Here is a 26708-nt window from a genome sequence, read left to right as displayed (position 1 = left end):
AACAGGGTTGATGTCCATATCCAAATTACATAGTTAATAACTTAATATCATTTTATTTGTTTTGTTGTAGAAAATTTGTTCGATTTAATGGCTCCAGCAACAAGCGACAACAACAACACCAGCAGTAACAAAGACTATGACGACACCCAAAGCGACAACAACGACATATTTGCAGACGAGAAAGCTGAAAAAGATACTATGTGGGCTACACATGGTGGAAAGTTTGAGTGTATTAAGTGTGACCCTCGCTTTGAAACAAAAGAGCAAAAGAATGAGGAGCACAGTAGCAAAAAATAAAGTTTCCACCTTTTTAGATTAAACTTTGTGTGTGGTGTGCTTTCGTGTTTAGGTGTGTGAGTGTGGGTGTGGTGTGCTTTCGTGTTTAGGTGTGTGTGAGTGTGGGTGTGGTGTGTTTCTTGTTTTAACAGTTTGATTGTAAAAGTTTAAGTTCTATTTGTGTTTCTTGTTTCTTGTTTGTAAACACGACTCAAAAAAACATACTCCTATTTTTTCTCATGTAAAATTAACTTGTGAAATTGACTGGAGGATCAAATTAAAACGGAGTAACATTTGAGTAATATTACACCACTCACACCTCCAAATTTTTGGGATGGTCATGTTCCTTGGGATAGCCAGTAACACCTACGCAGTCCTTATTGCTCTTTATATATCAGGAGGGATCAAATTACAACGGAGTAACATTTGAGTAATATCACATGACCTCCAAATTTTGTGATGGTCATGTTCCTTGGATAGCCGTTAACTTGTGAAATTGACTCATAATATATCGGGAGGGATCAAATTACAACGGAGTAACGTTTGAGTAATATTACACCGCCCGGACCTCCAAATTTTTGGGATGGTCATATTCCTTGGGATAGCCGGTAACACCTATGCAGACCTTATTGCTCTTTATCATATGGATTTAATCTTGCTATGTCAAACTGTTACACCTATATGTTGTTATTCGGATTCCAAAACTGTTGTTGATCTCATTTCTAAGTCGATCGATAGGGGTTTCATTGTTATGCTTGTTTGATAGCTGATATTAAAAAGTTGATGAATTTGGAATGGTAGGTGAATTTATCTCACACTCTTAGAGAAGGGAATGCGAGTGCTGATTTTTTAGCGAAATTGAGTTCAAATAATGACAGTAAAATGATGATTTGGAAATCCCCTTCTGAGGGTTTGAAGTTTTTACAGCTTGCTTCTGTCTGATTCTAGGAGGACCCTGAAAATAAATAAATAAATAAATAGCATCACCGACACCCAGATCACTTTGCACATATAATCCTACAAATAGCATTACAATATATTTTTCTGAAACAGTTTCTTGTGAAAGAATCAAGCTCAGTTTTCCAAAGCTACTGCAGCAGGATCACACACAGAATCACATAGATCCGAGTAATTGTATTGTTCATGATTATCACACTTGATTGAACATTGTCCAAACACTGCAGGCATCCGATAATCAGATACGCTTTCAATTTGAATTGTTGGTGTTACATAGATTGTATCACATACAAATATTTTTTAAGGAGAAATGTAAGTTTACTTTAAAACACCTTCGCCTTATTTGTTTTTCGGTATAAATTAATAAATAGCATCACACATAATTTAACCTATAAAATAGCATATTACATTATGTTCTTCTGAAACAGTTTCTTGTCGAACAATCAAGCTCGGTTTTCCAAAGCTACTGCAGCAGAATCAATATGTACAAGCAAGGAAGAATAAATTTTTTTCTTCAATCTATCAATGGTCTCTACTAGTCCTTCACTTTCAGAGTTTAAACTGTTTCTCAATGTTTCTAGCCACTCATTTGCATGCTTAAGGTGTGACAGTGTCACCGCTATGTAGTTTGCGTGTGCCGTTTCTCTTCCTGCAATAACCTTACTTTCTTTTCCCTTCTCTTGAAAGACCCTTGAAAATCCAGAATCCAATGTCTTTTCCAAGTACTTAATGAACCATGATCTTGTTTCATTCAAAAAGACTTCTTTTAGCTCATTGATCTGTTTTATGCCATTTTCTTTCGCCCATTCTTGTTTTTCAGTTACTGATAATTCAATTATAGATTTTTGAGACTTTGATATGTTTTTACTTTTAGCATGTGCTAAACCTGTTTTTTTGCCATATTTTAGCTTTTCTGTAGGAGATTGAATGTTATGTGATTGAAGAGATTTGGCTTTCAACTGAGATGAACCATTTGGCTGATCCATGAGCTGTTGGAGTGCGAAAAACTTGTCCATTGTGACATGAGGGTTCTCTGATGCAGCAGATGAGCAGATATTTGCAAACATACTGAATAGAGAAGATAGACAGAATAAATGAGGGATAGAAAAGCGCAAGAGAAAGTAAGATTTCACTTATCTCAGTCTATGAAACACGAACACTCCTCAGATTAGGCGTGTCTCGGTGTCGGACACACTGAATTATGTAATTTTGTCAAATTATTATCGGTGTCAGACGTGTCAGTGTCGTGTCCGGTGTCTGTGTCCGTGCTTCATAGATCTCGGTCTCTAATTAAAGTATATGACATTTTTTATTGAGTAAATTTCTACATTAGTCCTTGGAATTGTTAGGATCATTCAAATTTATAAAATAGCGAGTTAGTCCCTTAAATTAAAACCAATAAAAACCAATAAAAAATGTAAATATTGACTTAGTATTTTCTGCATCAAAACAGACATAGACCCTTTAAATTTGTTGTGCAAAATTGCATACAAGACTAAATTGATTGATATTTTCAGTTACAGGAATTAATTGCTATTTCGCAAATTTGAGGGACTAAATTGACAGACTCTTACAAATTCAAGGAAAATGTGTATTTACTAATTTTATATTCTTATTTAAGTGCCAAAGTTTGGATTAAAACTTTACATACCTTAAGCACTTGACTATCTTTGTTGCTTCAGATGCTTCTTTTTGAGCTTCTACTACAACTTGAGATGCTAGTTGTTTCCTTCTAAGAATTCCCTTATAAAATAAAAATAACACAGTCAAGTCGGATCGAGAGTCTAATTTATCTCAATTGCATTATCTGACGGACTAACTTATCAGGGTGGAAATTATCGAAAAGGAGGGAGAAACTAAAACTTAGTTTACCTTTCCAGGTCTTAAAAGTTTGGCTGGCAAAGTAGTCCATGAAATTGTCTCGGTGCAATTGCTTTTATCTTGAATATTGGACAAAAAATTCAAGTTCAAATTTTCCTGTTTAGTCGAAGTCCACTTGTTAGAAGTGCTTTTAGAAGGCTTCATTACTGTCTCCTGGATGTTTGATTGAGCAACATCTTGCTTCGTTGAAATTGCTTCAAATCGAGTACGAGTTGAGGTCATTGGGGCTACCTGTGATGCTTAAATCGATCATTATCACTTTTTTTTTCCCTTTACTGGCATAGGATAGGATAGCATCTTGCTTACATTCTTGTTTATTGATAAAAAGAAGATAAAAAATGACTCAAATTGGTTGTATTCCAAAGAATTTCCATGTTAATTCTAATTTTTACAATTTTCAATTTAAGGGACTTGTTATATTTGTTCCAATAATGCCTTTTCATTTTCTAACTATTCCATAGCCATGTTAAAAGATCAATAGTTCAGGAGAACCCGAGTTCAAATCCTAGCTGGACTAATTCTTAGCCAGACTATACTTACCTCCTAACAGAACTACGGATTATCAGAGTCCCTTTCTCTGAGAACCGACTGGAGAGTTACCAAACACTATTCCATAGCTAAAATAGAGAGGTTTAGTTTTTCAACAATACACATTCTTGAGTTTTTCATAAATATATTGAAATTCCAGATCAAGAATCATACCTGACCTTTAATCTCTTGCTGCTTTCCTTTTGTAGATCCCACCTTCTTACCATCTACGACATTCTCTAAATCATTTCCTTTGCTTTCAACAATAGTATCCAGGACATTCACTTTTGAGTTTTGATTTAGCACACCCTTCATGTACCTCGACGCAACACCAACTTTTTCTTCTTTAATAACAATCTTTTGCCTTGAACTTGTGTTCTCTTTGGCTTCGATTATATCCAAGGATTTTGAGCTGTTAACTTCATTGTTATTAGGACACACTATGTGTTCCGATGACTCCAACATCTGCATTAAATCCTTAGGATTACCTTCAAAAGGATGTCTTCCAGGAACAGGCCTAACCGCAACAAGAATTGGAACCGGTGTACCGGCCTCCATTTTATCGACATAAAAGAATTGGCCAAGCTGCAACTTATTATTCATAATAAGCTCATTGTCTTCCTTTGAGAGTGAGACATAAGTTGAATGAGAAGAATCTGAGACTTTTATGAAGAAGCCTTGGTTAGGCCATAGTTCAGAACCGGATAATGCAGGCACGATACTGATCACTTGTAGAAGGACTGAGCGGTGTTCTCCTCGAATTTTTACATTAGAGTTCATTGTTTGGAGAAGCTTCAGTAGAACTCCAGGTATGAGAGATGCCATTCTTTTTCCCCTTTTGTTCAATTAAGTTTAAAGTTGTAACTGTGATGTATCATAGTTCAAAGAGTGAGTAATATAAGAAAAAAACTTATCAGGGATATTAAAATTGAGTTAGTAAATATTGTAACATACCTATAAAGAAGAACTAAGGGAATAGAAATAATGTTGCATGATCATGACATTATTATCCATATATCTCTTGAAATTTGAAGAAGAAAAAAAGATGATAAAATTAAAAGCCAAGAATATGAAAAATATTAGCTTAACAAGAACATGTAAAGCTTTGCATGCTAGACAAGTAACCATCGAATACTACATGGCTTCAAAGCTAAGTGACCATTATATTACTTTACTTAAGCGTGACATTAAAAATGAAACACTTTTTGTGAGACACAAAAATGACATATTAATTAGGTCGTGTGTGTGTGTGAATGCAAAAGCAATTTAATGGAGATTATGGTCTCTAATTTTTCTTTGACGGTGTGGGGCTCAATAATATGGTATTATTTCATTTCAAGTTAGAGGGAAAGTATCCATTGAAAAAGGTAAGGATATTCCTTTGCCAATTTCTTGTTATTTGTATACATTTTTTATTATTATCAGTACTCGCAAATTATAAGTATAGAAAAATAAAAAATTCTAAGATTCAAACACCGGCTTGTACAATAACAGTAGCATTTTAAAAACAAAATGAATATTTTATTCAAAAAAGAAAAAAAATTAAAACGAGTATTATTTTTTTGTAAATCGGATATCCTCTATGCACAACTGCAGAGACTAATCCCTCAAACTTTGTGTGCGCTCTAAGAGAAATAATATAAAAATTCTTTAAAACGTAATTTAAAAATAAGTTAAATAAAAAAAAAACATAACGCCCCTGTTCGTGCACGACTAATAACTTTGTGAGAAGAACATTTGAGTATCTTCATGATTGGAGGAAGGCTAAACAACACGGCGTAAATGCAGCTCGCAGGAGCACGAGTTCAACAACGTCGAGGTGGAGTAAACCGCCAAGTGGAGTATTCAAATGTAACGTTGATGCAGCGAGCTATGTAGAACAAAATATTTTTTGTATCGGAGCTTGCATTCGTGATGAGCATGGAAGGTTTGTGAGAGCATTTACGCGGCGTTTTGATGGAGTACCAGAGATTCATGAAGCTGCAGCAATTGGCATCTTGGAAACTATGAAGTGGATGCAAAGCATGAACATATACAACTTCCAGCTTGAAACAGACTGTATGAATGTGGTACAACATTTAAATAGTAAGCCTCAAGACGATACAGAGTATGGCATTATTATTAAAAATTGTCGTCGCTTAGTTTGTATGAATGACAACTGTAGGGTCAGTTATGCTAGGAAACAAGTCAATCGAGTAGCTCATGACTTAGCTCAGACAGCTCATTTTAATGCTAGTCACCAAGTCTTTGATTATTGTCCTCTTTGTATTGAAACTAGTATCCGGACCCGTGCCAAGCACGGGTTAAAAAGTGACTATAAAAATTAAGATTTTAATATTTCAAATTTCATAATTATCTAACACAAAAAATGATAAATTACACTAATATATATATGTTTAATAAGTCACCAAATTTTTTTGTCTTTAAAAATATGTGTAACAAATTTTGCTACTTCAAAAATTAAAATGCCAATAATTAAATAATGACTAAAATTTTGGAAAAAACAAATAAGCCCAAAAAATCATTTTTTTTTAATAAGGGATCTAAATTTTACTTTTATGAAAATATGAAGACCAATATACATTTAAATTTATTTTTATTACAAAAACAATTTAACACAATTCAAATTTGTTGCGCACATAAAATAAAGTAGAGTAGTTACATTCGAAGATCATCTTTTTATTTCTAAACTTTTGACTTTCTGCATTTTATTTAAAGTAAATTAGTTACATGCGAATATCATATTTTTCTTACGGTTAGCCTGACATAATTCGGTTCCTGCTTTATCCTTACTCAATCATCGGAAGTTGGACACTTCCTCTATTTTTACTCGATGTGGCCTCCAGGAAACGACTTTCCTTCATTGTGTTCAGGACTATACATTCTCTAGAAACCTTTGGCACCACATTGAATTCAATGACTGAACTTTCTTCTCTATAATTGACGCACATGATTGGCTCAAGGTTGGCTCCATGTGTCCCCAAGCTAATTCCTTCTCGGCTGGTGTTTGGTGTATGGAGATATCATAATTTAATTTATTTAAACAATGAATCTTGTCCTTAAATCAGCTATCCTTCAACATCCAGAGCTTGGTCGAGATTTTCACGTCTTTTTTCTCCTCTAATCACGTTGGTACAGGTTCATCAAATGGAACAATGAAAACTTCTCTTGGTGGTCCTCAACGTTGACGGTAGTTGTTTAGGTTCCCCGATTAGAGCTAGTTATGAGGGTCTTATCAGATACAATTTATATTTTTACTTACCAGACTTTTCTGGCTTCATTCGTGAGTCGTCTGACATGATGCTTGCGAAACTTTATGTTGTTTATAGAGGTCTTACATTGGCCAAAAACTTGATTTTCTATCGGTAATTACTCCCAAGCACGGGCTAGAAAGGCCTAATTGATTTTTACAAATTTAACAATTATCGTGTGATTTATATATTATTATTCTTTATTTTGAAATTAATTTTTTTTATGCTATTTTTTTTTTGGTTTAATTTTATGCTAAAATTTTATTAAGACAAAAAGAAATAGATTAAAACTAAGGGACGTAAACCGAAACGGCGATTTTTTTCTTCGATTTTTCCAATTTTAAAATTTTGTAGTATATCAGTTTTCAACCCGATATGGATCAGACATAGACACCGTTCAACTGATCGGACCAACCGGTTTAGTCCGATTTCAAAACTCGCTTGATTTAAGTTCATAAGAAAACTGGAAAAAAAAATCATAATTTAAAAGAAAACGAAAACGACATCAAAAATATGAGAAAAATGAGTATGCACTAATGGTGTAAAATAATTTTATATTGTCAACCAATAACAACCATGTTTTCCGTCACTTCACCCCATTTTGTTGATATGACATGTCAAATTGAAATTTTTTTATTACATGATTGTGTAAAATAATTTTACACTGTCAGTGCATCTTCATTAAACTCAAAAAATATTACACAATAGAATTTGAAGTAGAAGAGACTAACCAAAGTTTAAGTAGACAACACTTCAAGTGAAAATTTACTTTTTAAAGTTTGAACCGAATAGTAGTCCCCATATTAATTAACAAAAAAAAAATGTCCCTTGTATTATTATATGAGTAAAAATATAAGCCTTATATTAATATATGTGTAAAAAAAATAAGCCTCATATAAATTACAAAAAAATTCCTCATAATATCATTAGTAAAATAAATATGAAACAAAATATTAAATAAATATAGAACCATGTATAACTTATATCATTTAATTGTACATGTCAATATCCTCTTGATTAGGCATGACAATTGGTAGAGTATGAGTAGGGTACTATAGTACTCATCCCCATACCCGCAGTTTGAAAAAAATACATATACTCGTCCCCAAACCCTGCATGGGTAACAACCTTTGTACCTGTGCCCATACCCTATGGGCACCTAAGTACCCATACCCGTACCCGTTACCCGCATTTTTGCGAAAAATAAATTGATCAATTATAAAAAATCATATCATTTTAATAGAAAATTATAAACAAAATCATTACTAACCTCAAGTTAAAATTCATATATTTGTTGACATATTCACATTGGATTTGCATAATCTTATAAATAAACATTTTTATTAAAAATGTATAAGAGTATAATTTTTTAAAATTGATATACATATATATTATTATATAATAATATAAATAAAATAAAAAAAATAAATATTTTGTGGGTATGGTGCGAGGTGGGTGCTAAGGTACCCGTACCCGCACCAATACCCGCTCATTTTTATGGGTAATTACCTATACTCGTACCCGTACCCAACATACGGGTTTTTACCCTATCCGTCGTGGGTTTTTTTGTGGGTGCCCATTGGGGATGTGTCAAATTGTCATCCCGACTCCTGATAATATGAGTAAAAATATAAGTCTCATATAAATTACAAAAAAAATCTACATAAATTACAAAATAAAAATAGGCCCCGTATTAATATATGAATATAAATATAACCCCATGTAAGTAAATAAAAAAGTAGACCCTCATATAAATTATAGAAAAATAACGCATGTCCTTAATATATGAGTAAAATATATACTCTTGAAGGTCTCTAAGCAAACAAAAAAAAAGAGTTAAATTAATCTCATAATATCTATAGTAAAATAAATATGAAACAAAAATAACCTAAAAAAATTATCTTATATTAGTTAATTTCCACATCAATACCCTCAAAATAAAATTGTACTGGACAAAATATCGGGGCATCATCGCCTAAGACCTAACTCGCCTAAGTGGGTTGTTCGCCTAAAAATGATGAAAGGCCCGTCGGGATAGAGGGTCTGGTGAAGATATTTCCCTAAATGGAAGAAGGGGTAAGCATGAACTCCGTCAAACCTCAGGAGATTGAGGACCAAAATTATAGTCCATGTGAGATATATGTCCCTAAATAGGTGGAACGGTCATCTTCACATCGTGGTGAGGATATCTCGCCCCAAGTTGTTATTCCTAGGCCTATATAGGCCACTCTACATTTCTAAAGAATCGTCACTTTCTATATATACTCATCTATTCTCATCCTGAGACCTAGAATTATCTCTAGATAAGCTAAATATATACTCCCTAAAATAAATGCATGAACAAAAATAAATATAGAACCTTGTATATTGTATAAAGTTTTAAAATAATAGGTCTATGTATTAATATTTGAATAAAAATATAGTACTCATATAAATACATGAGTAAAAATACCGGCCCGATATAAATTATAAAATAAAAATAGACCGCGTATTAATATATTAATATAAATATAGTCCATGTATAAATTAAAAAAATAGATCTCGTATAAATAAAAAATAAAATAAAAAACATATATAGACCCCATAAAAAATACAAAAAATAGGTCTATGTATTAATATATATGAGTAAAAATATGAGCTCTCAGTCCACAAATCCTAACTCAACTTGCAGAAATGCCGAAAATGCTAGTGCCGAAATATTAAGTAATTTTTTTATTATTTCAATTTAATTTTGCATAATCTTTTGAAGAAAGTCAATAATATTATAAAATGAGTAAGGATTCGTCGACAGCAGGTGCCAAAGTTTAGTTTGATACTAAATCTCAACCGTATATTTTTTTTATAAGCACCGTATATTTTATTTAATCTAAGGCTCATAATAGTTTGACACCAAATCTCAACCGTATATTTTATTTAATCTAAGGCTCATAATAGTTTCTAAATTAACACAATTCTATTTAATTACGGTGTATCCTTTTCACTCGATCAATCCTATTGATTTCAATTTCAATAATTCAAAAACTGAATTCTCTGGTTTCCTTGTTCAATATATAACGTAGCAAAGTTTGAAAATATATCTTCTCCTCGCCGATTTCAATTACACAGTCACCATTGTTCATATACCTAAGTATTGATAACTTTTGATTTTTTTGGTGCATTGAATCGGCAGAATTACCAGCAATTCAAATTAATTTAAAGGGGTTTTCATTACACCAAAATCAATGGAGATGATGCATTATCTTGTGACTTTCAAATTTTTATTTTGTTTATAAAAGATTATTTTACGGTATTAAGTATAAGATTTTTTTGACTGAAAAAAGTATAAGATTTTTTTGTACCAAAAAAACTATAAGAATTTTTTATTTAGGGAAATATATTTGTCCGGTCTATTAAATGTCGCGTAGATGATGGTGGTCAGTAATAATTAGCTTGTTATATGTGATAATATTTTGGTACCGAAAAATAAACTTATTTTTTTAGCAAAAAAAACTTGTTATATATGCAAATTTTTGTAAAAAAATATAAATGCAAATTTCTATCATACTCCCACCATCCCATAATATAAGCAAAAAAAAAAATTTCACACTTATTAAGAAAAGTGGAATATGATGATTTGAAGTATGATTTTTTGTGTTTTTCTTGAAATAAGTTTCATGGGAAGATGTAAAAAGAATTTTTATTGGTTATTTATTATTGAGGAAAGAAGAGAGAGAGTAAATTAAATGCAATTTGCATTTAATTTTATGAGAATAAATAAAAGTAAATCTTGAAAATGATAAAAGTTAGTTTTTTTTGCTTATAATTTTGGACATAAAAAAGTAATTTTTTTTCCTTATAATATGGGACGGAGTGAGTAGTTGAATGTAAAGAGAAAACTTTCAATCAAATATTAAAGAGGAAACCTTTTTTTAAGGCACCAAAGAAGAAAAAAAACGCCAGAAATTGATCGATGTATACATAAATAATTTTATTAATTAATATTTGACAACAAATGTGGTTTAGTTTTTTTTATTTTTTTTTATAGACAAAATCAAAATAAGATGCAGGAAGAGGTACTTCAACCCATTACAACAAATGATTAACAATGAAGACAACTAATATGATTATTACACTATCAAGCAAAAGAATAAACACTATTAGCATCCAAATTAAGAAGTTAATTTGAGGCCCCACAAAATGTTCTTAATATTCTTGCATTCTCCCATGAAAACAACGTTGTTTCTCGTGTTCCATATCTTTCTTTATGATCACATTCCTGAAAAATAGAAGAAGAGAGAATGATCAACAAAATTATAGAATAAAGAAGAAAAAGTTGAAGAAAATTATAAAGACAACAAATATGATTCATAAAAGAGAGAATAAATTAAAAATTCAAGTAATTCAAGTAAATAAATAACAATGAAAATGACTAAAAGAAATAACTAAAAGAAAAGATTTGAAAAATTGTGAGTTGTAGTATTTACACAAAGATCATATATATATATATAGAGAGAAAAAAATGGAGATATGAATAATTTTGTCTTTAATATGAAATTAAAATCATTAATAACAAATATGACCAATTAGTCAAAAAAATAAATTACATGATTCATCAACAATCAAAAACATTCATATATTATCACATCTTTTTCAAAAAAGAAAATTTCATGATTCTTTTTTTTTTTTTGTCAAGCCATGATTCATTTTAAAAAAATATAAAATATTATTTTCACGTTTTTTCATTTTGTTTAAATCATTTCATCCACAAAAATAAATAAATAAATAAATAAAAATTGGTTTTAAAAATTATTTGAAGTTAGTCAAAAAATAAAATATTTGAAGTTGAAATAATAATAAATGAAATATTTTTATTATTATTTTTAAATCGAATATTTTAATTAATTAGAATTATTTCATTATGAATTATTTCCTTTTTAAGTAGGCAATTTAATATAAGGCATATTTCATTCCTTTTTGAAATAAGGCATATTATAATATTACTGTTTTAAAAAAAAGAATATAAGGCATATTCCATTTTATTATAAAATAATAATAATTACAATATAAAAAAAATTACTATTTATTTTGTCAATAATTCACTATTATTTTATTAATAACAAAATATTCTCAATATTCTTGCATTCTCCCATGAAAACAACTTTGTTTCTCGTGTTCCATATCTTTCTTTATGATCACATTCCTGAAAAATAGAAAAAGAGAGAATGATCAACAAAATTATAGAATAAAGAAGAAAAAATTGAAGAAAATTATAAAGACAACAAATATGATTCATAAAAGAGAGAATAAATTAAAAATTCAAGTAAATAAATAACAATGAAAATAACTAAGAGAAATAACTAAAAGAAAAGATTTGAAAAATCTTGAGTTGTAGTATTCACACAAAGATCATATATATATATATATAGAGAGAAAAATGGAGATATGAATAATTTTGTCTTTAATATGAAATTAAAATCATTAATAACAAATATGACCAATTAGTCAAAATAATAAATTACATGATTCATCAACAATCAAAAACATTCATATATTATCACATCTTTTTCAAAAAAGAAAATTCCGTGATTCTTTTTTTTTTTGGTCAAGCCATGATTCATTTTAAAAAAATATAAAATATTATTTTCACGTTTTTTCATTTTGTTTAAATCATTTCATCCACAAAAATAAATAAATAAAAATTGGTTTTTAAAATTATTTGAAGTTAGTCAAAAAATAAAATATTTGAAGTTGAAATAATAATAAATGAAATATTTTTATTATTATTTTTAAATCGAATATTTTAATTAATTAGAATTATTTCATTATGAATTATTTCCTTTTTAAGTAGGCAATTTAATATAAGGCATATTTCATTCCTTTTTGAAATAAGGCATATTAGAATATTACTGTTTTAAAAAAAAGAATATAAGGCATATTCCATTTTATTATAAAATAATAATAATTACAATATAAAAAAAATTACTATTTATTTTGTCAATAATTCACTATTATTTTATTAATAACAAAATGTTCTCAATATTCTTGCATTCTCCCATGAAAACAACTTTGTTTCTCGTGTTCCATATATTTCTTTATGATCACATTCCTGAAAAATAGAAAAAGAGAGAATGATCAACAAAATTATAGAATAAAGAAGAAAAAGTTGAAGAAAATTATAAAGACAACAAATATGATTCATAAAAGAGAGAATAAATTAAAAATTCAAGTAATTCAAGTAAATAAATAACAATGAAAATAACTAAGAGAAATAACTAAAAGAAAAGATTTAAAAAATTGTGAGTTGTAGTATTCATTATATATTATAGTTTGCATTCTCCCATGAAAACAACTTTGTTTCTCGTGTTCCATATCTTTCTTTATGATCACATTCCTGAAAAATAGAAAAAGAGAGAATGATCAACAAAATTATAGAATAAAGAAGAAAAAGTTGAAGAAAATTATAAAGACAACAAATATGATTCATAAAAGAGAGAATAAATTAAAAATTCAAGTAATTCAAGTAAATAAATAACAATGAAAATAACTAAGAGAAATAACTAAAAGAAAAGATTTGAAAAATTGTGAGTTGTAGTATTCACACAAAGATCATATATATATATAGAGAGAAAAATGGAGATATGAATAATTTTGTCTTTAATATGAAATTAAAATCATTAATAACAAATATGACCAATTAGTCAAAATAATAAATTACATGATTCATCAACAATCAAAAACATTCATATATTATCACATCTTTTTCAAAAAAGAAAATTCCATGATTCTTTTTTTTTTTTGGTCAAGCCATGATTCATTTTAAAAAAATATAAAATATTATTTTCACGTTTTTTCATTTTGTTTAAATCATTTCATCCACAAAAATAAATAAATAAAAATTGGTTTTTAAAATTATTTGAAGTTAGTCAAAAAATAAAATATTTGAAGTTGAAATAATAATAAATGAAATATTTTTATTATTATTTTTAAATCGAATATTTTAATTAATTAGAATTATTTCATTATGAATTATTTCCTTTTTAAGTAGGCAATTTAATATAAGGCATATTTCATTCCTTTTTGAAATAAGACATATTAGAATATTACTGTTTAAAAAAAAAGAATATAAGGCATATTCCATTTTATTATAAAATAATAATAATTACAATATAAAAAAAATTACTATTTATTTTGTCAATAATTCACTATTATTTTATTAATAACAAAATGTTCTCAATATTCTTGCATTCTCCCATGAAAACAACTTTGTTTCTCGTGTTCCATATATTTCTTTATGATCACATTCCTGAAAAATAGAAAAAGAGAGAATGATCAACAAAATTATAGAATAAAGAAGAAAAAGTTGAAGAAAATTATAAAGACAACAAATATGATTCATAAAAGAGAGAATAAATTAAAAATTCAAGTAATTCAAGTAAATAAATAACAATGAAAATAACTAAGAGAAATAACTAAAAGAAAAGATTTAAAAAATTGTGAGTTGTAGTATTCATTATATATTATAGTTTGCATTCTCCCATGAAAACAACTTTGTTTCTCGTGTTCCATATCTTTCTTTATGATCACATTCCTGAAAAATAGAAAAAGAGAGAATGATCAACAAAATTATAGAATAAAGAAGAAAAAGTTGAAGAAAATTATAAAGACAACAAATATGATTCATAAAAGAGAGAATAAATTAAAAATTCAAGTAAATAAATAACAATGAAAATAACTAAGAGAAATAACTAAAAGAAAAGATTTGAAAAATCTTGAGTTGTAGTATTCACACAAAGATCATATATATATATATATATAGAGAGAAAAATGGAGATATGAATAATTTTGTCTTTAATATGAAATTAAAATCATTAATAACAAATATGACCAATTAGTCAAAATAATAAATTACATGATTCATCAACAATCAAAAACATTCATATATTATCACATCTTTTTCAAAAAAGAAAATTCCGTGATTCTTTTTTTTTTTGGTCAAGCCATGATTCATTTTAAAAAAATATAAAATATTATTTTCACGTTTTTTCATTTTGTTTAAATCATTTCATCCACAAAAATAAATAAATAAAAATTGGTTTTTAAAATTATTTGAAGTTAGTCAAAAAATAAAATATTTGAAGTTGAAATAATAATAAATGAAATATTTTTATTATTATTTTTAAATCGAATATTTTAATTAATTAGAATTATTTCATTATGAATTATTTCCTTTTTAAGTAGGCAATTTAATATAAGGCATATTTCATTCCTTTTTGAAATAAGGCATATTAGAATATTACTGTTTTAAAAAAAAGAATATAAGGCATATTCCATTTTATTATAAAATAATAATAATTACAATATAAAAAAAATTACTATTTATTTTGTCAATAATTCACTATTATTTTATTAATAACAAAATGTTCTCAATATTCTTGCATTCTCCCATGAAAACAACTTTGTTTCTCGTGTTCCATATATTTCTTTATGATCACATTCCTGAAAAATAGAAAAAGAGAGAATGATCAACAAAATTATAGAATAAAGAAGAAAAAGTTGAAGAAAATTATAAAGACAACAAATATGATTCATAAAAGAGAGAATAAATTAAAAATTCAAGTAATTCAAGTAAATAAATAACAATGAAAATAACTAAGAGAAATAACTAAAAGAAAAGATTTAAAAAATTGTGAGTTGTAGTATTCATTATATATTATAGTTTGCATTCTCCCATGAAAACAACTTTGTTTCTCGTGTTCCATATCTTTCTTTATGATCACATTCCTGAAAAATAGAAAAAGAGAGAATGATCAACAAAATTATAGAATAAAGAAGAAAAAGTTGAAGAAAATTATAAAGACAACAAATATGATTCATAAAAGAGAGAATAAATTAAAAATTCAAGTAATTCAAGTAAATAAATAACAATGAAAATAACTAAGAGAAATAACTAAAAGAAAAGATTTGAAAAATTGTGAGTTGTAGTATTCACACAAAGATCATATATATATATATAGAGAGAAAAATGGAGATATGAATAATTTTGTCTTTAATATGAAATTAAAATCATTAATAACAAATATGACCAATTAGTCAAAATAATAAATTACATGATTCATCAACAATCAAAAACATTCATATATTATCACATCTTTTTCAAAAAAGAAAATTCCATGATTCTTTTTTTTTTTTGGTCAAGCCATGATTCATTTTAAAAAAATATAAAATATTATTTTCACGTTTTTTCATTTTGTTTAAATCATTTCATCCACAAAAATAAATAAATAAAAATTGGTTTTTAAAATTATTTGAAGTTAGTCAAAAAATAAAATATTTGAAGTTGAAATAATAATAAATGAAATATTTTTATTATTATTTTTAAATCGAATATTTTAATTAATTAGAATTATTTCATTATGAATTATTTCCTTTTTAAGTAGGCAATTTAATATAAGGCATATTTCATTCCTTTTTGAAATAAGACATATTAGAATATTACTGTTTAAAAAAAAAGAATATAAGGCATATTCCATTTTATTATAAAATAATAATAATTACAATATAAAAAAAATTACTATTTATTTTGTCAATAATTCACTATTATTTTATTAATAACAAAATGTTCTCAATATTCTTGCATTCTCCCATGAAAACAACTTTGTTTCTCGTGTTCCATATATTTCTTTATGATCACATTCCTGAAAAATAGAAAAAGAGAGAATGATCAACAAAATTATAGAATAAAGAAGAAAAAGTTGAAGAAAATTATAAAGACAACAAATATGATTCATAAAAGAGAGAATAAATTAAAAATTCAAGTAATTCAAGTAAATAAATAACAATGAAAATAACTAAGAGAAATAACTAAAAGAAAAGATTTAAAAAATTGTGAGTTGTAGTATTCATTATATATTATAGTTTGCATTCTCCCATGAAAACAACTTTGTTTCTCGTGTTCCATATCTTTCTTTATGATCACATTCCTGAAAAATAGAAAAAGAGAGAATGATCAACAAAATTATAGAATAAAGAAGAAAAAGTTGAAGAAAATTATAAAGACAACAAATATGATTCATAAAAGAGAGAATAAATTAAAAATTCAAGTAATTCAAGTAAATAAATAACAATGAAAATAACTAAGAGAAATAACTAAAAGAAAAGATTTGAAAAATTGTGAGTTGTAGTATTCACACAAAGATCATATATATATATAGAGAGAAAAATGGAGATATGAATAATTTTGTCTTTAATATGAAATTAAAATCATTAATAACAAATATGACCAATTAGTCAAAATAATAAATTACATGATTCATCAACAATCAAAAACATTCATATATTATCACATCTTTTTCAAAAAAGAAAATTCCATGATTCTTTTTTTTTTTGGTCAAGCCATGATTCATTTTAAAAAAATATAAAATATTATTTTCACGTTTTTTCATTTTGTTTAAATCATTTCATCCACAAAAATAAATAAATAAATAAAAATTGGTTTTAAAAATTATTTGAAGTTAGTCAAAAAATAAAATATTTGAAGTTGAAATAATAATAAATGAAATATTTTTATTATTATTTTTAAATCGAATATTTTAATTAATTAGAATTATTTCATTATGAATTATTTCCTTTTTAAGTAGGCAATTTAATATAAGGCATATTTCATTCCTTTTTGAAATAAGGCATATTAGAATATTACTGTTTTTAAAAAAAAAGAATATAAGGCATATTCCATTTTATTATAAATATATGTATATCAACATTAAATGTGAGGAATGAGGTTGAATGAGGAGAGGAGAGAGAAAGGGAAATAAGTCTGGCTTATTACATATTATAGATTACAACAATAATGAAATGCATTAAGTGTGCTTTTGTAAAAAAAAAAATTATAATAACGCCAACAATAAATTTAATCATAGGTCATATGTTTAATTTGACCGAGAGTCTGGTTGATAGTGATATGGCACTATATGCCGCACTATATGCCGCACTATATGCCGGGTTTGAACCGGGACACTCCAAAATAACGCCAAATAGAGATGGGGAGAACCGCCGTCGCCGCACTCCGCCGCACAACTCTGTCGGGAGTTCGCGGCGGGCAGAAAGTGAGTCCACCATCACCGATCACAATCGTGAAAGGAGCATTGGATTCAGAAGGTCCAGTTTTGAAGTGAAACTATTACCATGAAGAAGTTAGCATCTACCTTATGCGATTGTCTCAGTACTCCTTGATTCTCCGTTCTCTCTCTCACACACACATAGGTTTAGGGTTAAACATTTTTCTATACTGACATCACATTTTTCGTGGCAGAAAGTGAATCCACCATCACCATTCACGATCGTGAAAGGAGCATTGGATTCAGAAGATGCTTTTGGAATTCACTCTGTTTCTAAATCTAATGGGTACATTCTTATTCCTGCATAGTATACTGTTTATATCATATAGATCATTCGTATAAATTTTTAGAAAAATTGAACATTATTTGATATGTTATTGAGACTCATCAAGATTAACGGTTTATGAATTTTTACTGAATACCGTTAATTTTGGTGGGTCTCAATAACACAAATGATGTTCAATTTTTCTAAAAATTTATATGAAAGATCTATGTCATATAAAGTTTCAATCCAACGGTGAATTTTATAAAATTTATTTTCGTTATCGAGATATTGACAAGTGGTGCACCGTGCACCACTTGTCTCACTCTTTCATGTTAGAAGTGGCCATAAACACACTTATGTATAAGCTTACATCAGCAGAAGATAATTTATTTTTGTATACATAAGCTGTTTTCATAAGCTATCTTGAATATGAAAATAAACTGAAAACAACTCATGAAAAATGTTTTAAGTTGTTTTCATTTAAGTTCAGTGTCGCCAAACTTACGCCAGTGCCAGTATAAGATCAAATAAGTCAATCCAAAGAGGCCCTAAGTAGAGCTTAGGCTTATGTTGATTCTAGGGGAAATTGCACACACTTACCCTATAATATGCTTAAATGAAGTGTTGCCATGGTGATTCTAGGCTTATACTATACTGATAACTGTTGACAAAAAATGTTGTGTTTTTGTGTGCTGCTTCATTTTTTAACTGGAACTTAATGTTAGTGGTTATCTACTGTGTGTAAATTGACAAAGAACTGGATGAAAAGATGAAAGTTGCAGAGCGACGCATAATCAATAGCCTATTTAACAAGAAAGTAAAATCGATTTCTTAAGCTGGGTTTATTCGTCTCCTGTCCTGCTTCCACTAAGCTTTATCATATATACTATAATAACTTCTGTCCGCATACGCAAACATTCCACATGTTAGTCGTGAATCAATAATGGAAATTTTTAGAAAAGACCAAAAGAGATTCAACACTGCCCTGTATGAAGCAGGGCACGTGGTAACTGAATATAGGCATAAAATGCATCGGAACGCAACTTCCGTGTCGATAATCCCGATTATTCTCTAGGACGAACACGCTTTGATATGCCATCTCATTTGAGTAGGGCCCACTTAAAGGCCCATATAGCTGTTCTTTTGGGGGGAAGGGTAGTAGAGTTAATGGTCTTTGGTGATGATGGGCTTACTGATGGGGCGATTGAGGATATATCCATGTCTACATCAATAGCCACAGAGATAGCTAGAAAGATGGTCTGTAGCAGCTTGGGAATGTCTCCTAAGTTACCACCATTTAACATGGATGATTGGGAAGCATGTTCACAATCAATGTTGGAACTTACTGGTAAGGAAATGCTATCATTACTTCAAGAAGCACAATCATGTTCTCAAAGATTAGTTGAGGGTAACATAGACGAGGTACTCACATCTAAGCTTCAGATGCTTAAAACCAGCTTTAAAAATCTCAAAATGAAGGAGGAAGAAAGTATTCATGATTTTCAACTGAATGTGTTTGACTGTGCTAATTCATTTGATTCTCTTGGTAAACCCATTTCTGATGAAGAACTTTGGGTCAAGATACTCAAATCTTTACCCAAGAGGTTTGATATGAAAGTCACAACCATTGAAGAGGCTCAAGATCTTTCGAGCCTAACTATGGATGAACTCATAGGTTCTTTTCAAACATACGAGCTTGACTTGAATAGAAGAAACAAAAAGAAAGATAAAAATCTAGATTTTGCGTCTAAAAGCATTGATGATGATCCTCAAGATGATTTGGAAAGCGAAGAAAGTCTTTCAGAAGCTATTGTTATGTTAGGAAGACAATTCAACAAACCGGTGAGAAGAATGGACAAGAGACTTAAGTCAAATGTTCAGTCCAACATTAACAAACAACCTTTCTTGCATAAGAAAACCTACGGAGATGAAAGAACAAATTCAAAAGGAGTTCAATGCCGTGAGTGTGAAGGATATGGACATATCAGAACTGAATGTGCTACTTTTTTGAAGAAACAAAAGAAAAGTCTAGTTGCTTCATGGTCTGATACTGATGACTCGGAAGAGAAATGGAGTCTGCAAAACTTGTCAATGCCTTGACTGGAATTTGTATGTCTGATACAGAATCGTGTGATGAAGAAGTATCTTATGAAGAATTGGCTGCTACCTACAAAGATCTTCTCAATAGAAGCACAGAAGTTTGCAAGGCTTTGGAGAAACAAAAAAAGGTCAATGGCCAAATGCAAACTGAAAAAGTTGATCTTCTTAAATGGAGAAATTGATCAACTACAAATGGAGAAATCTGATCTCCTTGGAAAAGTTGCTGAACTAGATAAAGAGGGGATCAAATTAAACACTGATTTGGATCATGTAAAGAAGGTAGCCAAAATGATGACTAAGGGGACTGATGCATTTGATGAGATGACACAAAAGCAGAACTATGGGAAACCAAAACCCATTGGTTTTGAGTATGAAAGAGTAAGCCTGTTGGCATTTGGCCATTGATCTTTTTTTGTTTCTCCAAAGCCTTGCAAACTTTTGTGCTTCTGTTGAGAAGATCTTTGTAGGTAGCAGCTAATTTTTCATAAGATACTTCTTCATCACACGATTATGTATCAGACATACAAATTCCATTCAAGGCAATGACAAGTTTTGCAGACTCCATTTCCTCTTCTGAGTCATCAGTATCAGACCATGAAACAACTATACTTTTCTTTTGTTTCTTCAGAATAGTAGCACATTCAGTTCTGATATGTCCATATCCTTCACACTCACGACATTAAACTCCTTTTGAATTTGTTCCTTCCTTTGGTTAACTATGTACTTCTCTAGTGGAAATGCTTACGAGTATTTTTAAAATTAAAATAAAAAAATTGTACTTTAGAGTCAAAATTTATTTTTAATCCTTTGAAAATTTTAATTTATTCTTCAAATTTAATACCACTATTTTTCGTTAGTAATTTTAATCTTCATTATTAAGTCAACTCATATATATCTTAAAATTTTTTGAAGACATGTTTAGTAGATTACTCCATCCGTTTTCGTATAAGTGTCCAGTTCTATCATATTCAGCGTTTTTAATTAATAAACTGTTCAGTTTGTGTTTTAAGGATACGATTTGTCAATATACCATTTGTCAATTATTGTTATCTTTTTTCAATATATTTTTTTATATATATATTTGAAAAACTAAAGTTTTTTTTTAAAAAAAAAAAAGGTTTGTTCAATTTTTTTACAATAGAAAAGTTTGTTGCTTCCTTGGTATATTCAGATTTAAACATAGTTTGTTACTTATAATAATGGTTCATTGAAGATTTAAATAAGATGAGTACTAGGTTCAAAAAAATAAGAATTTATTGGTGAATTTAGATGAGGGTATAATAGGAAGATGAGGTGCAAAAATGCACTTTCTTAATTTTGTGTTATCATTCTAACTGGACACTTATACGAAAACGGAGGGAGTATAATTTATAAACATTTTCCTCACAAAAAATTAGATTATTTTCAATGAGGAATCAATAAATTAATATGAAATTTTTAAGAGCAAAATAGGACAAGCAATACAGAAATTTATTTCTTTTCGGATAGGTCCTCCCTGTCCTGAAAGGAGAAAGAGGTTGGCATGCCAACAGGCGTCTATTATGAAATTCAACCGAGAGTACCCCTTAATTTTGTTTTGGAATGTCCAGTGTCAAAGTCATTGGATGGGTAAGTCACCAATCCCCCCAATAGAATATGAAATGTACTTTATTCATTGGTTTACAGAGGATGCAGGTCCGACCGATAATTTGATCTGATTTGAAGTCGGTGTCGTTTAGTGTCTGCCTTCAACACTGGCAACTAGATATTTATTATTTCTGCAACTAATTTTTTTTTTTTTATACATATTTCTGCAACTAATTTTTAACTTCAACAAAATCTATGATAACAACAATGTTAAAAAAAAGTAATTATCTTCCTTTCTTCTTTTTTTCTTTTTAGATCTATCTCTCTTCTGATGAAAAATAAGACAATCCAAACAGATATCATCTAATTTATAAGTCATCCGTTATTTTTTACTAAATAAAATCTAAAACACTTCGATTTATCAATATACCTAAAATCTCCGGCAACAATTCTTTTTACACAGTCCACCAATAAATACTTACCTTCCTAATTGAAGAACCGTGCATATACCTTTGTGTTCCAAAGGTAGATTCAATGCAAATTATATAACTTGGAATAGAACGCAGCTATATATAAAATATAAAATAAAATTAAAAAATATATATATATATATTGTCAAAAAAAAAATACGAAGGGTACGTACGTATGTATCGTTGTATTTGTATAATCATACTTATCTGATAAAGACAATGTAATTGTATAGTATATTCTTGTGTCCAAAAAGTAAATTAATAATATGCTACAAGTAAATATAAAATACAAAATTAACATCAAAATGTCGTTGTAGTATAGTGGTAAGTATTCCCGCCTGTCACGCGGGTGACCCGGGTTCGATCCCCGGCAACGGCGTATTTTCGATTTTTGATAATTTTCATAACTCGTTGGGCTTAGAGAAGGAAATAAAAGAGCGGCCCAAAAAAAAAAAGTGTATATTTTCATCACTGTCATTATTTTAACAGTTATAAATACATTTTTTTCAGAACCTTTTTATACTACATAATTTTACTTTATAGTATGTGCTTCAATTTTTTATATCTACAACCTTTTTCTTTCTTGCAAGTTATTTGCATTTTATGTTTTTGTTTTCAACAATTTTATTTATAATTTTCTTATTTTATTTAAATTTATTTATAAGCACTTTACTTTATTAAATTAAGGCCTTGTTTGGATTGACTTATTTTAAGTTTATGTGGATAAATTAATAAAGTGTTTATCACACAATTTCTTAAACTAGTTATGTCATTTCTGAATCATGTTTTAGAGGATATTCATTTTTGTAGTGTCCTTCTTTGTTGCATTGCAACCATAACATGTGACTTGAATCTTGGCAGCATCATTCTCAATTGCTTCCTTTATGATTGGTAATCTCTTTTTGATCTGATCCTTTCTCTTCATCATTCTTTGAATCTTCCTAGAGGGATTTGGTAATTCATATCCAGCTTCCTCTTAACCAAGGTCTTAACTCTTAAGTTTCTTCGAACTCTTGGGCAGCTTTAAAGGCAATTCTCTTTCCTTTCTTTGCTGGATTGTTATGTCTCCTTAAACTATAACTTCAAGAGCCTTGAGTGAAGTGATCCAATGTGGTCTTCCATGCTTATAGCACATGATAAGAATAGTTGAGCTCTGGAGTTCATAAGCATTTTCTCATAATCATTGAGCTTCTTAATTCTTGAGCACAGTTCTGTTAGCTTAGGTAAGCTTTGGAACATAGTCTTCATCTGTCACCACTTTCCACATCCCTTTTGAGGAATATGTGCATATTTCCTTTCCAAAAATGATATTGAGACAAACATTACTTCTTCCTGAATTTTTTCTCTAAGTGTTCAAACCCTTAGAGTGGGGGGTGGGGTGTTGAATTGTGACCCTTTCTTAAACACAAGAGTTTAGAATCATTCTGGTATGTTGACTGATATGATTTTGATTCATATGTGAATAAGGACAAATGTGTATACGACTTTAGAATTAATCTGATATGTTGACTGATATGATTCTGATGTATGTGTGAATATGCACATAAATTTGTATTCAGAATCATTTTGATATGCATTTTTTTTTAAACGGCCAAAGTTAGTAATTAATCGTCAATGTTATTTTTTTCACCTCGTCAGGACTTGAACTCTAGACTTTTACACCTTAACTCCTTTTACCCTTAGCTCAAATGAGTTGAGCTACAATAAATTCTGCACAATTATTTTTTTGTCTAGAAAGACCTTACAACTATGTATTATGCCACACTTGACATAAACAATAAATTTCTCACAGCCTCTCTAGACTAACTAAGACAATTAACACTTCCTAAAACACAAGGAAGATTATTCGTATTACCATATTTTTGAAGAACCCTAGATTGCAAGTGTTAATTACTTATTTCGGAGTATTTCTGATTAGTATCTCATTGTTAGAGATTGATAGTGATTCTGATGTAACTACTTGAGAATAGATGTGTGTTTGAAGAGATGTTGGTTCTAGAATCCTTTGAGGAGATATGAATTCTTTGTTGAATCTTCTTGAGAGATTACATCTTTAACCAGACAACTTGATGCTGATATAGTACAATCTACTTTAGATTGCTTCTGATCTATTGAAGTCTCTCTTCAATCTCTTAGGAATGAAAGTGGATTGCATTCCCTTTATATAGGCAACACGGTTTGGTTCTAAACTCGATCGATCCCCAAGTCATCAACTAGCCGTTATCTTTGACTTTTGTTCTAATCTTGGTAAGCATGTCTTAGAAACTAGTCATTACACACATTTAAACACAACATATATGTGTTTGATCTGCATCAATGATTCTGATCTTGCTTCTGATGATGTTTTCATATAATTAATTGTCACTTCATTCATCTAATTTGAATGTTCTTGATCATCTGGCATTTTATGTTGCTTATGTTATTTTTGACATTGCATATGAAGTGGTGACCCTTGATAGTCATCATTATCTATTGAGAACTTCATAATAATGCTTCTCACATGGTGTTGACTTATTGAATCTCATGTATAAGTCTATTCTAGTTTGAGTCTTGTGTACTTACAAAAGTGATTTTGAGAAAATTAAATATTCTTCATATGATCAATGTTTCTAATCCATTGCTTCTGATCACGTATCCTGCTAATCACATATGGTTCTCAACACATAACTTATAATCACAAAACTTCAGTTTATTTGAGATAATCATCATTGTGCTAAATCACACTTAAAAGAAACATGTTCGATAACAAAACACATCAGAGTCATAAATGATTCTTAAGTCATTGAGTTTTTTATTATTAAAACATCAAAAGGATTTTTGGTGGTTGAAACCCCGTTATGAATGAGGGGGTAGTACATGCACAAACTTCAATGATCAAGTCAGCAGGTGCTAAAGGTGAGAGGTATGATTAGGGGTATTTATTGTGTACCTGATGCAGCCTTTTAGCAAGCATATATAAGGAAAAAATTAGGGTTTTCAGAACCTATAATGTTCTTTTGCCCCCTAGTACGATTGTGACATGTGTTGTCTGATGGTATGGCGGTGTTGGCACATGGTCCACATGTCTCTATCGAGCAATAATAAAGATGTGTCCATCGTATGATCTTCTTTGCGTAGTGTAGATCTGGTGACCCAGTCCAACTTGCACATGGGCCTTTGGCCCAATCCTAAATAAGATTATTAAATATTAGCTATAAATTAGGATTAGGGTTCGTTTGATCTGTAAAGTGTAAGTACTGGACATAACAGTATAGAACAATACAAGACAGGACAACACACAACATAGAACAAACGTTTGAGATATTGAACAAATTTTGTGATGTTTGGTGGACAAAAAATTATCTTGGTATTTCAAACAACTTGTGCAGAGGACAAAAAGTTGTCTCGTGATTCAGTGGGGGACAAGAATATCAATTTGTGTCATGTCCCTTGCCCTCAATTTGTCCAGTGCCAGGAACAATTTTAAAATCAAACACAGTACAACTGAAGTTTTCATGTTCAGTCTCTTGTTTTTTAGCAGATCGAACGCATCGTTAATGTCATTTTATTTTGGAAAATAATATATCAATGAGTATAATGGAAATTTAAAAAATACTTGTATGTAAATGATTTTTTTTGAAAAATATTAATAGTAAATCTCTTAGTAATGGTAAATATCTTTTATAAAACAATTGTATATAAATAAAATTTTAATAAGAAACATCTACAGTGTCTAGTCAAAAAACCTAATGTCCAATCTACTTAAATTTCTAAAGTGTCAAGTCAAAAAGAATTCTACAGTGAAAATCAATTCGCAATTGTGTTAATTGATTTTTTCGTTGAATATATTAAATATAATTACAAATATGTATCACTTTTTATCTATATTCAAACTGCCGGTATCTCAAGTTTGTCTATATAAATAGCACGATTGGAGTAATAAAAAAAACAAAACACATTCACAAAATTTTCTTTTCGTTTACGGGTCATCATTGTCATGGCTAGAAAGAAGGTGAAAATTGCTTATATAACATCTAACTCGAAGAGGAGGGAAACATTCAGAAGGAGAAAAAATGGTTAGATAATAGCATGATAAAACATGTTTATATTATTCTTGCATAACATACATATTGTACCATTCTAAAATGGTAAACAATAAAGATTTTTCTTTTTTTAATTCTCATTTGTTGTCGTTTTTTGTTTTTCTTCTCTTAGTCTATATCAAATTATAAGCTTAAAATTTTACAAAATCATATTTTAGCTTTAATTAATTGTTTTCATTTTAACATTGATTATATTTATATATTTTTTATGGATCTAACAATTTATTTTTATAGGTATT

At 29.0% G+C, this 26708-nt stretch overlaps 1 protein-coding gene and 1 non-coding gene across 2 annotated transcripts; one reads left to right on the top strand and one right to left on the bottom strand.

Moving 5' to 3' along the window:
* Window positions 1-1405: 1405 nt before the first annotated feature.
* LOC123911477 lies at window positions 1406-4844 on the bottom strand. Its single transcript, XM_045962899.1, has 5 exons — window positions 4597-4844; window positions 3817-4506; window positions 3106-3345; window positions 2885-2976; window positions 1406-2301 (listed from the first exon to the last, which is right to left on the bottom strand). The coding sequence occupies exons 2-5, from the start codon at window positions 4465-4467 to the stop codon at window positions 1677-1679; spliced, it is 1608 nt and encodes a 535-aa protein (XP_045818855.1). The 5' UTR covers window positions 4468-4506; window positions 4597-4844; the 3' UTR covers window positions 1406-1676.
* A 17850-nt stretch (window positions 4845-22694) lies between these two features.
* Window positions 22695-22766, top strand: TRNAD-GUC. The gene has a single exon. It is a non-coding gene; the product is annotated as a tRNA-Asp (tRNA).
* The last annotated feature ends 3942 nt before the right edge of the window (window positions 22767-26708 follow it).

The sequence above is a fragment of the Trifolium pratense genome, linkage group LG2 (genome assembly GCF_020283565.1).
Source record: "Trifolium pratense cultivar HEN17-A07 linkage group LG2, ARS_RC_1.1, whole genome shotgun sequence".
NCBI lineage: Eukaryota > Viridiplantae > Streptophyta > Magnoliopsida > Fabales > Fabaceae > Trifolium > Trifolium pratense.
The sequence above is the reverse complement of the archived record's forward strand: the minus strand, read 5'-3'. Positions and strand labels throughout refer to the sequence as shown.

Coding starts and splice junctions, on each gene's coding strand:
- LOC123911477 (XM_045962899.1), bottom strand. CDS start 4,467: ATGGCATCTCTCATACCTGGAGTTCTACTGAAGCTTCTCCAAACAATG. Junction 3,346..3,816: donor AGCAAGAGATTAAAGGTCAG/GTATGATTCTTG, acceptor TAAGCATCACAG/GTAGCCCCAATGACCTCAAC. Junction 2,977..3,105: donor AACTTTTAAGACCTGGAAAG/GTAAACTAAGTT, acceptor TTATTTTATAAG/GGAATTCTTAGAAGGAAACA.